Genomic DNA, 12,125 nt, shown 5'->3' on the forward strand with positions numbered 1-12,125 from the left:
ATGAATTCTTACTAGGGTGGGGTTTTGTTTTTGGTTTTGTAATCAGTATAGATTCATGTCTTGAAATCTTTGTGGAAGATTTGGAATTTTCAGCCAATTTTTTTCACAGATAGTTTTCTAGATTATATATGTATTTCTTTTTTAGACTTATACAGAACATCCTAATACAGAGCCGAGGTGGTGCAGTAGTTAGGGTGCAGTACTGCAGGCCACTTCAGCTGACTATTATCTGCAGTTCAGCGGTTCTAATCTCACCGGCTCAAGGTTGACCCAGCCTTCCATCCTTCCGAGGTGGGTGAAATGAGGACCCAGACTGTGGGGGCGATATGCTGACTCTGTAAACCGTTTAGAGAGGGCTGAAAGCCCTATGAAGCAGTATATAAATCTAACTGCTATTGCTATTGCTATTCATAGAATCTGCTAAGCCATATTTTACTAAATAAAGCCCAGTTCCATGGCCTTATTTGAAACTGCAAATTTTGATTCACAAATCATAAGAGACTACTTGTACAATCCAAATTAAAATCAGTTAGTGACAGATCCTGGTGCTCTCTGAGCTTGGTTGGTTCCCCCTCCCAGCCATCTAGATATTTTTTTAGGTATCTAATCTAGATTTTTTTTCTAACCCGTTCACATTTCTAGCTATGATGATGTTACCTAGTTTGGGGAATGAAATGTGTGCAAGAAAACAACTAAGCTCAGAGAGCACAAAGGACCCACTCATTTTAATCCTGAGCTACAAATATTCTCCTTTACTGGTGTCAACTGTCAGTGTATCCACTATTGTTTAATTTTCTTTGGGGTAATAAAAACAGATTGGTTTTGTGTTTTGGAGATCAAACTGATCCTCCCAAAATACATAATTTAATCAGATTTATATGTAGCTACACAGAATTATATGACTAGAAGCAAAGCTGTTGATTTACCCAACAGCTGCTTTTCTCTTTGGATTGGTGGATCTCCCCAGCCATCTCTCAGGGGTCCCTTTTCAGGGAACCTCCTTGCCTCGTAGTTACGTCGAATGCAAGCTTGACAGGTTGGGGCACTCATCTGGAGGATCAGATAGCTCATGTTCTCTGGTCCAATTCTGACCTCTTCCACAGTATGAATTGGCTAGAATTGAGGGCCATCCATCTAGCTCTCCTTCAGTTCCAATCTTCAGTTCACAACACACATATGCTTATTCAGACAGACAACATGACAGCCAAGGCGCATGTCAACCACCAGGGGGGGGGTGAGAGCTGTTTCTCTCATGGAGTCCACCTTTCACCGATGGATCTGGGTGGAAGCCAACCTTCTCTCTCTCCACGCCGAACACATCTCGTGCTTCAACAACTCCAGGGCGGACTGGTTGAGCCATACAGCAATCGACCCTGTGGAGTGGACCCTCAACCATCGCATCTTCAAACAGCTGTCCACCAGGTACAGGGACCTGATCCTAGATCTCTTCGCAACGGCATCCAACAAACAGCTGCCCAGGTATCTGTCTCACTACACGACACCAGGTGCGGAAGGGACAGACGCCTTGAGGTGTAGGTGGCCCCGCGGTCTCCTGTACACCTTCCCTCCCTTCCCCCTGATATCATTTGGAAAATGATAGAGGAGGAAGCCGAGCTCATTCTGCCTGCCCCCCATGGGCTGCGCCGGCCGTGGTTCACAAACCTCATCAACCTCTCAGTGGGGCCAGAGTGGTGTCTTCCCCTGATACCGTCCCTTCTTCATCAGGGTTCCATCCAACACCCCGACCTATCTTGGCTCTGCCTAACCGCATGGAGGCTGAGCGGGAGGTCTTGAGGGCAACTTACCTTTCTGAGACTGTAATCCAAACCATTCAGGCTTCCCGACGCCCAGCCACTAATAGAATCTATGAATCAACATGGCAGACTTTCAGCACGTGGTGCATCTCTAAAGTTGTCTCTCCCCTGGAGGCTTCGGTTTCCCAGGTTTTGGAATTCCTGCAACAGGGACTAAACAAAGGGCTTACACCTAACACCTTGCGGAGGCAGGTTTCGGCTCTGTCCTCAGTGCTCTCTCTTCACCGAAATGAGCCTCTCTCCTTGCACCCTCATGTACGACGCTTCATTAAGGGTGGATCTAACCTCTGCCCTCCTGTCATCCACCACTTCTCCTCATGGGATCTCACCAGGGTCCTTGACTCCCTCACTGGACCACCCTTCGTGCCTCTCAGGTTGGCCTCCTCACATTGAAGACAACCTTCTTGGTGGCTATCACGTCGGCACAACGCGTCTCAGAATTGGCAGCTCTTTCCATCCTTTCCGACCTGTGTACTTTTCATCCAGATCATGTGGTCCTTCGGATTGATCCCACCTTTGTCCCAAAGGTCAATTTGGCCTTTCATCGGTCCCTGGACCTCACCCTATCAAACTTTTGCCCTAATCCCTCTCATAGGCTCGAGCGCAAATGGCACAAGTTACATGTCAGAAGGGCTCTTAAGATCTATATTGCCAAGACGGCCATTTTCAGATGCACTGAGGTGCTCTTCGTCTCTTTCCATCCCACAAATAAAGGTCTAAAGGCTTCACCATTCTATGGTGGGGCATTGGATCCGATTGGCTATAACCAGGGCTTACGTGGCAAACCACCTCTCCCCTCTATCTAACATCATGGCTCATTCCACACAAAGCGGCTACATCTGCAGCATGGACAAGGCAGGCCTTGGTGGAAGAGATCTGCAAGGCAACCACCTGGGCGACCCCTAATTCTTTTATCCGCCATTATAAGATAGACAGAAACGCATCGGCGGATGCAGCATTCGGACAGCGAGTCCTCCAGCAAGTTCTCCCTTCTTCAAGCTCCTAGCCCAATCTCAATCCTACCCGGGGACAAGCCCAGCTCTGGTACATCCCATGCATGACCACTATCTCCACCAACGTTGGAGAATGGGGCGTTGGTTCTTACCTGATACGCCCCTTCTCTAGGCAAGTGGAGACAGCAATCATCCCCACCCTTCGTTCCTGGCCTCGTGACAGTGAGCATTATGAAGCTAAGGGGGGGAATTTATTTTTTTTATTTTTTTTGGAGGATTGAAAGCAGTCAACTAACGCAAAGCAGTCTACTTATCTCCTTTGTCACAAAAGTGGGAGGACACTCCCCCGAGGCGATGACATCACTTTGATAGACTCAGTTCTATTGGTTACTGACTGAGTTAACCCATGCATGACCGCTGTCTCCATCTGCCTAGAGAAGGGGCATATCAGGTAAGAACCAACGCCCCAATCTCTGCATGTTCATACAGTATTTTATATATTATTTCTTCATATTTTAAGTGAACGGGTTTTGCTGTTCTTAAATTAATAAACTTGGGAGGGGAAAAATAACATGTTTTATTCAATAAGGAACTAGTATAGGTAGTTCTACAATTAGAGGCAATCCAGGTAATTAAAATTAAACAATGCCAGTGTGCCTTTCTATTCTTAAGATTTATGTTCACAGTTAATTGTTTACAGCATAATCTCATCTGCACCTAGATAATAATTTACCAGTGACTTATAGATGCTATAATAAATTCAGTGTTCAGTATTTCAGTGTTAACAGAAGACACGGTTGATGCTGTCGGCATTTGTAAAAGAGGATTGGATTTTAGAATGAAATCAAGTTACTGGATTACAACACTGAAGAAAGTATTCTACCCTCTTCTAGTCATAATTGGCATTCCATGTAAGTAGGGGAAACAACAGGAGTTGAAGGCTTCAAAATAGGAAGTGATGTGCAAGGTAATACCAATAAGGTGCAAATTAATGCACAATCAATGTTGGAAAGGCAAGAGCCAGCAATGTGTTGGGACACTTGGTCTAGGGAAGAAAAAAGAACAGGAATGACTGAGTTACAGGAAAGAACAGAAAGTTCCTGTGAAAGAAATTAATTGTTTTTGGATCCTTAACAGCCAGAATAGTTACCTGTAAATTGCAATATACTTTGATTCCAAATTGGAATTCAATCTGTGACTATTCACTGACTATTTTAAGTTTAATTATGTAAACTGTATTCTAAGTACATCAAATATGTCTCTAATGATAATGCCATGAGTATCTTTTAAAGAGAAAAGGAATGGAAAAGTTTCTGATCCTTACTAGAATCAATTACAAAATTTCCTGATATCGAGCTTCTGCAAGAAATCACTGAGCATTTGAAAATTCTGTTTTGATCCTTTTTTTAATTGTAATTTGGATTGTGTGATCTTGTGTGTGCTGGCAGAGAAGCCATAGTTAATTATTTTTCTTGCCACACAATGCAAACAGGTATCAGAAACTAGCTTTTTGTAAGAATATCATGGTAAAAAGTGGAAAGATTTTTGGCATTTTGCTCTGGAAGATTTTGAGAACAGCGCAGTAGTAGTTTGCACTAATCTTTATTGTGACAAGGCCTTTGATAACTGAGTGAGCTGATGCAATAGAAACATACCCAATGAATAAGCTACAAAGGAACTTTAGTAGCCAACTTCCACGTGGGAGAGGAATATGGCACGCTGGATCCAAACTTTAAGTAGATGCTTGGAGGGTGTCAACAATAAGAATAAACACTTTTGCATATTCTTATTTCATTTTGCAGCAAACGTGATGACATTAGTGATCTTCAGTCAAAAAAACTGTTTTATTTCCACCTCCAGTCGCTACCTCCTCATGGCTATGTCATTGGCTGACACAGTGGTCCTTATTCTTGTGGTTGGCATTGAGATCATTGTAGAATGCTTTTGCACAAGTCCATTCTGGTACAGAGATCCTTGGTGCACGTTGCGGGATGTGTTCAACTATGGTGCAGTTAACACTTCTGTCTGGCTGATGGTTTCTTTCACCATTGAGCGTTTCATTGCAATCAACAATATCAAGCTCAGGATGAAAATCTCTTCCCCCAGAAAAACAATTCATGTTATTGTTGTGATTCATGTTTGCTGTTATACTGTGGCCATCCCTCACTATTGGTCTAACTATTCAGAAGTGGAGAATGGAACGGGACATGTCATCTGTAAATATAACCCTGAACTCCCCAGTGCATATGTGAAGGGACTTGTGTGGTTCCAGACTTCTGTGATCTACATTATTCCTTACATCATTATATTCACCTTAAACAGCCTCATTCTAAGGCAGATAATTCACAGTAACAAAGTACACAGTGTTACCTGGACAGTCTTGCACAGAAACCCACCTGCAACCCATTTTCGTATCTGGAAGAAATCAATCATCCTTTTGGTTACAGTTTCAATGACATTTGCCTGTCTCTGCACCACCAGGTTTGTGACTCAAATCATCATAAAAACCACCTACTATAACATAGATAGGCAAGATTATTCAAAGACCATTAATATTGTAACAGATATTGGTACCATGCTAGAAATGACTAACACTGCTATCAATATGTATCTGTACGCTTGTACCCAGTCTGTTTTCCGAAAAGAGCTTATCCGATATTTGCAGAGTATACTGTGTTACTGGCAAACAAAACGAAAGCATCCAATGAATGTACTTTCAGTAATGAGCTAGATAGGCAGAAGTGGTACTGTTTGGTTGAGCTGCAATTCACTGGAAGTGTGTGGTGTTTTACTTGCAGAAATGCTGGACTATTCCCTTTTAATGACAATAAAGCTGCTGATTCTGCATTAAATTCCCTCTGCCATCATACCACTATAATCATGCATTTCCTCATCCTCTCAGCCTATTTCCAAACAACATGAATACTTTTTTCTAAATCTAAATTTAAATTTTCTTTGATGTTTATTGTTCTGGTAAGCCTTAATTCCACTGCTATAGAAAATGTCTAATCCAGATTTCAAGTCCACAAAGTGACTTAAGCCTAACAGTCATTTTTTGTCCCTTATCCATATATAGCTATAGCAAGCTAGATGATAGTAAATAATTTTGTAGAAGGATCTCTACTTCTCTTTGTTAATTGCCTATTTCTGCTAAAGTTCTTTCCTGCACATAGAGTATTGGAAATAACTGGCCTTAGAAGACTGTATTTTTTCATGTGTTTCTTAACTTAAACTTACTTCTCCTTAAGAATCAATACTTGCTCAAGCTTCAGATAATCCTAGTAGAAATTTGGAGGATTCTACTCTGTAAGTCTACCTTCAGCTGGATGTCTTGCCTTAGCTCACTAGATCTCTTGCTCTCATTTCCTTGTTCTTGCTCCTATGAAACCGCAGGCTTCTGCTCTGAGGATTGGTCACAAGTATAAAGAGAGCTCTTCGGGCTCCAAGGCAAACTGTCATATGCAGCCTCTCAGCATTAGGCACCAAGTCCTCACTCCCCAGGCTGCATTTGAGAAGGTTAGGAGAAAGAGAATAAGAGAGTCACATTGCCACTTCTTCCTGCTAGCACAGCTTGAGCCTGATGAGAGTTTGAGAGTTGTCCCACACCTTGATTGCTTCAAAGCATATTTTTCCCCTTTCACCTTCAGACTCAGAGGTGTTATCCTAGTCTCCTTCCATTCAGAAATCTTCCCCCCACCTAATTCTTGGGATGCCTAAAAGTTTTTTCCCTCTTAAGCAAACCATTTCTGCACCAGGGAAATATTCTTTTAATGTGTTTCTTTGATGAATCTAGTGGCTGTCTCAGATTTTGCCCTCCAGGTGTGAAATGCCTATTTTCTCTTATTCCTTCAACAATCCAGGAGCAGGAGAGGAAAAATAATGGCCAGCACAATCACCAGAGGAATCACCAATGCCCACAAGGGTTCTTCTACTTCTAGCATACAAGGCTGCTGGAACAATGAGTGACTAAGGAGCAGCAGTGGAGGAGGGGATAGGAGTGGTCACAACAGTAGTTCTTTCCTTCCTTGCTTCTTTATTTATCCTTCTCACTTCATTGCTCCTATTGGTTAGCTACAATGCCTTGGTTGCAAAATCCAAAATTCTAAATTGTTGCAGTTCACAGATGATTCCTCATGCAATCAATCCAGTTTGTTAAAAGGGTGGGGCAAGGAAGGTGTGGCAAGAAGAAGCCCAGCATTGTTGCCTTATGCCCATAGGCCCTGTGGCAAACACTGCCCATCTCAATATTTATAGTACTGAGTCTGACATACAGTATGTCTGTTACCTATTTCTTTGGAGCTATGTTGATTTAAAGCCTTTGAGACTTTGGTTTTCATTTGTACATGGGGTTAGGAGACCTGGCCTCCTAACTGTCTGGTGAAACACAGTTCACTGTGTAGTGAAGCTACACAGATCTCATTTTTTTATAATCCCAGGATACTTAGTTGTGCTAAGAAACAACATCATTCATTCCAGTCTCCAATTATACATTACTCTTGGGTTTCTAATGGATGTTATCAAGTACACAGGTATTTTAAAAGAATGTAATCTTTTATTCTGTACTTTCTCTTTTTATTTTGTATTAATCATTTCAATAACTTGCACCTTTTAGTAAATCTGTATACTTATATGTCCTCTTCTAATACATTGGTTGAAAACGTAGGCTGCAAGTTAACTTTTCTGGCCTTTTTTTGGATTGTAAGTTCACCTGGAAAAAGGAATAACTTGGGCATGTCTTTGTACATTGTCATGTGATCATGCATAACAAATGTGCCTTTATCATTATATATTCAGTTGAGATGTACTGTTTCAGGAAATTATTTCAACTATAGAATTGTTGAAAATATGTTGCTTTGAGACTCACTCTGAGTTTACCTTCCCTGGTCAGGGAAGTTTGAATGAAAGAGTCATCCACAATTATTTTGTCTGTATATCTTTCTTATAATTATAAAAGTATTATCTTGCATGGAAAATAAAATCTTAACTGACTTATATTGATTAACAATATATCATTATAGTTTTAATGAAGTGACTTATATTGTTTATTTACATTTGGATGAATCTTATTAGATATACCAACAGTCAGCAAATATATGATAAGATAATCTTTATTGCTGCCTTTTCTGGGTATACCCTGGCACACATTCAAAATGAAATTCAGAGAACATCAAAGCAAGTATCAGACAACATACATATGTACCCATATATATATACAACATATATACACATACATACACACACACACATATACATAACATATAAATTAGTCACAATCTGCTTTGGATACATAGCGGAAAAAAGTCTTGAGAGTTAACAAGGTTGATACTAAATGGTATAAAGCTATTAGAAAATCTAGTTGTTCTGCTTTACCACAAAATGTCTTCCTATAGCACTTGTGTTTGTTTTGTAAGCTGTTTTTTTATTAATTCTTACTAAAACTGGAACTACCTTCTACATTTAAAGGAAATATTTCTTCACATAGAAGAAAGGAACTTTTTCCAACAGTACCTTTTTTGCAACAATGAAAACAGCTCATCTTCAGTCTTGAGCAAACCATAAATCAATGGTTTATCTTCCCAGCCCTGAACCAGGGAATTTATCTCAAATCTGGGGAAGAAAAGGAATGGTGTCTACGTGGAGGGAAAGTTGCTGGGCTATCAGCCTGCAACCTGTAGATATGTTGAATACAGATAATCCCCAATTTACAATTACAATTTGGACCAGAACTTCTGTCACTAAGTGATGCAGTTGTTAAGTGTGTCATCATGTGACTGTGCCCAATTTTACAAGATTTTTATCACAGTCATTAAAGAAACCCAGTTTCCTTATTGGCTTTGCTTGTCAGAAGCCAACTGGGAAAGTTACAACTGATGATCACATGATCTCAATACTGCAGCTGTTGTAAATACATGCCAGTTGATGCTGCAGTAGTCTTAATTGTGAGGAGTGATTGTAAGTCTTTTTTTCCAGCACAAACTTGTTGTTAATTGAGTGATAATATATTTGCTGGATGTCAAGGATGGCCTGTATTAGACAAATACAAAATAAACAATTACGCTGACTCAATGCTGAAGTTATGAAATCATAGCCTGATGTGGAGTGTAGGTGGAAAGTTCCATCGGTATAGTTTGTACCAAGCTTTGTAAGGCATATTGAGACTTATGACCTCCCACAGCCCACAGAGTATGAGAGGAGCAAATTATATGCTGGCAGACTGAATGCAGCCTGCAAATTGCTCTTTTTGTTTCCCAGAATTTAGAGCCACAGTAAAGAACTAAATAACTACGTCCTGGCAGTGAAAGTAAGAGCAGATAAAAAAAGATAAAATAAGATTTTATTTGCCACTTTGCTTGCTTCAGTAAAATTAAACATTTTTAACATATTTTATTAATACTGAATAAACTTGTATTACAGAAAGATATGTTTGTGTAACCAGTTCAGTATACATTTAATTTCCTGTGTCACAGGAATTCATTATCTGGTTTCCGATTTCCAAGAACAGGCATCTTACCAGAGGCTTTGCAACTTCCTTTGCCTTCTCATATTTTATTGTTAATGCTGCTGGTTTTTCTCTCTTCACAGAAAAGCTGCTATGTTAGAAAAATGCAATAGGTACAGAATTATTTTTCACTTGGATTGCTAGAATACTCCACTTGAAAACTCCCTGTGTTGTTTTTGCTGCAACACACACAGAGGCATGGAGAGGAAAAGGAGACAGGGAGAGAGACACAGAGGGGGAGAGACAAGCCTGAAAGTGGAGCTTTTACAATAAATATTAGTCAAAGATGATAGCTAACACATATGCATGCTAATTCCATAACTACACTTACTGTAGCATAGAAAATTAGTTTCCATATATTAAAAAAAAAAGATTCTGCTATTCACTTCTAAACCATCAATATGGTTTCTTGGACCAAATTCAAATATTTCACTTCCCTGCAATAAAGCACTCCTGCAGATTAGGCTTGTAAAACAAGGGTATACTTAAAATTGTTCTTTTTCTTAATTAATTTCAGCAGGATTATGGCCAATACATCCAATATTTCAGAACCCTGTTTGTCCCTCTTCTGTAGCTTTTTTATATTGGTCCAAACTTCCAAGATGCGTTGGCTACTACCTGTGGAGACTACCGGGAGTGGGGCAGAGAGGGGAACGCACTGATTAAAGGAGGCTCTATAGCTGCACAGCCCTACATTCACTCTATCCGCTCCTCTGCTCAGGTTGGCTGATTTCTTTTGTTATCCAAAGAAACTGAGCACCTATGAGGCTGAAATATGAAGCTACCTCTTGCAGAGACTCACTGATAACTCCCACAGCTCTTGTGCTGCAGACTGAAGTGTTTTTCAAAGGAGGCTGAGTCATAATTGTTAATGTTCCCACCACCACCCAAAGTTGAGAGTGTAAGTGTCTCTTTTCCTTCTGAACTTGGTATGATGTAGTATAAGAGGCAAGGGAGCTACTCGGTGGTGAAATTCATTTTTTTTTACTAATGGTTCTGTGGGCGTGGCTTGGTGGGCATGGCAGGGGAAGGATACTGCAAAATCTCCATTCCCATCCCACTCCGGGGCCAACCAGAAGTGGTATTTGCTGGTTCTCCGAACTACTCAAAATTTCTGCTACCGGTTCTCCAGAACCTGTGAGAACCTGCTGAATTTCACCCCTGGAGCTACTGCAAAACCAGAAATGATATGATGAGAAGAACAAATAACTTGGACTCAAATTTTTATCTGGAGGGCTATGTTGAGGACTAGGATTTGTCAACCATGCCTCTCTAACCTGGAAGTACTCCAGGTATATTGAGATTCTGGCAATCACTCCCAGCTAGCATGGCCATTACTTCCAAAGGTCACCAAAGTGGGAAAGGTTGGTCTATGGAGAAGGAGCCACATTGAGAAAAAGAAGCTCCACCTTGAAAAGTTTACTTTCTGCCAAAGCCAGGTACGTAACAACTTCAAGCCTGATTCCAAAGAAAAAGAATTAAGTTAGTATGAAAGTGTTTAAGATCATGAGTTTCTTCTTTATGGTTTTTTTCTCTGGCCATGATGATCAAAATTAATTATTGTGAATAGTATCAGTATAAAGTACAGCATTGCATTCATCACCTCCAAGTATAATTATAATTAAGTCATTTACATTCCTATCTATGCTGGCATATGGACAGCAGTATAATAAAATGATTTGGGTTACCTGTTTACATGTAACTATACAAGTGGTAGTATTTAATGTGGAAAATAGTTCATGTAGTAGGCAAATTCAAGGAGAAAGTGACTGCTGCAGAGTTTAAGGAACCTGTGGGTTGTCTTCACCTTGTATCTGCTTTTCCAATTGCAGGGAGAGCTTAATTAATTAAGGCCCAGGGGAACAAAGACACTCTCCCTGGATTTTGCTCCTAGACTGCAGTTTCCTATTTCAGCAGTCATATGGTAGAACTGAGACATTTTTTAACTACAAGCAACATGATAGTAGCTGTTGCCCTGCATCTTATAAACCCACTTTCCAGAGTAGACCAAGAAGCAATGAGATATGTAGACACTTGGTTTTTGTAATAACTACCTTCTTGTGTATCAACAGTTTGAATTTTATTCTTTATAATATTGTGTGTCAGGCAACCAGCAGTCAGTAGAAGTAGCCTGCAGTACTGCATTCTAACCACTAGGCCACCACAGACAGATTGTTACATGCACAATCTGTTAATATGTAATTTTTTTCTCAAGTTGAATTTCAATGTTGGTAACCCGGTAGAAAAGTCCTTGTTGATGTTTTGAACCAAACTTCATAAGACAACCTTCTTATCTGGCAGTTATGGACAGAGGACAGGGTGGAGTTATGCCCTGAAGCACTATGATATGCAATCACTGTGTTTAACCATCTTATTGAATTAATCCATATCTAGGTTGCTCAATATATAAGGAATCAAGCTAATGAGATTTTGGTGAGAAAAAATAGAACCAATATTAACACTAAGTAAGCTTAGTATTTTGTGCAAATTCCAGTATTAGATCATCTGATCAAATTAAGTGTGTTATGCGCACAGAGGCATTTTCTTGTTAGCACAAGTCTAAGCCTATTCACAAGTATGGCATTGTGCATATTTGTTATATAATCCAATGTGAGACTTTCAAAACTTCTTCTGATGAGGTGGGAAAAAACATGTTTAAAGTTTTTGAAAATCAGGCTATTTTACAAAACACTATACTAGGGGTAATTGGGTTGTTAAAACATCTATAATACTTTGGGGCTTTTTATTCCAGTATGACGCCTTTCCTGTAGCTACTTAGCTACTTAATAATCTCATCCATTTCATTGTGTGCTATTCATAAATGGCCTCTCTGAATTGTCCTAGCAACTACAGTACATC

At 40.1% G+C, this 12,125-nt stretch overlaps 1 protein-coding gene across 1 annotated transcript; it reads left to right on the forward strand.

Moving 5' to 3' along the window:
* Positions 1-3,073: 3,073 nt before the first annotated feature.
* Positions 3,074-7,722, forward strand: LOC106543318 (putative G protein-coupled receptor 139). The gene is made up of 2 exons (XM_014059296.2): positions 3,074-3,678; positions 4,570-7,722. The coding sequence occupies exons 1-2, from the start codon at positions 3,606-3,608 to the stop codon at positions 5,496-5,498; spliced, it is 1,002 nt and encodes a 333-aa protein (XP_013914771.2). The 5' UTR covers positions 3,074-3,605; the 3' UTR covers positions 5,499-7,722.
* The last annotated feature ends 4,403 nt before the right edge of the window (positions 7,723-12,125 follow it).

This window comes from Thamnophis sirtalis, unplaced genomic scaffold (genome assembly GCF_051295495.1).
Source record: "Thamnophis sirtalis isolate CommonGarterSnake01/CBP01778 unplaced genomic scaffold, rThaSir2_p1.2 scaffold_7, whole genome shotgun sequence".
NCBI classification, from domain to species: Eukaryota; Metazoa; Chordata; class Lepidosauria; order Squamata; family Natricidae; genus Thamnophis; species Thamnophis sirtalis.

Bases quoted from the DNA above. Each gene is read 5' to 3' on its own strand.
- LOC106543318 (XM_014059296.2), top strand. From the start codon at position 3,606: ATGAAATCAAGTTACTGGATTACAACACTGAAGAAAGTATTCTACCCT. The intron at 3,679-4,569 runs GTAAGTAGGGGA...TTCATTTTGCAG, and splicing joins AGTCATAATTGGCATTCCAT to CAAACGTGATGACATTAGTG.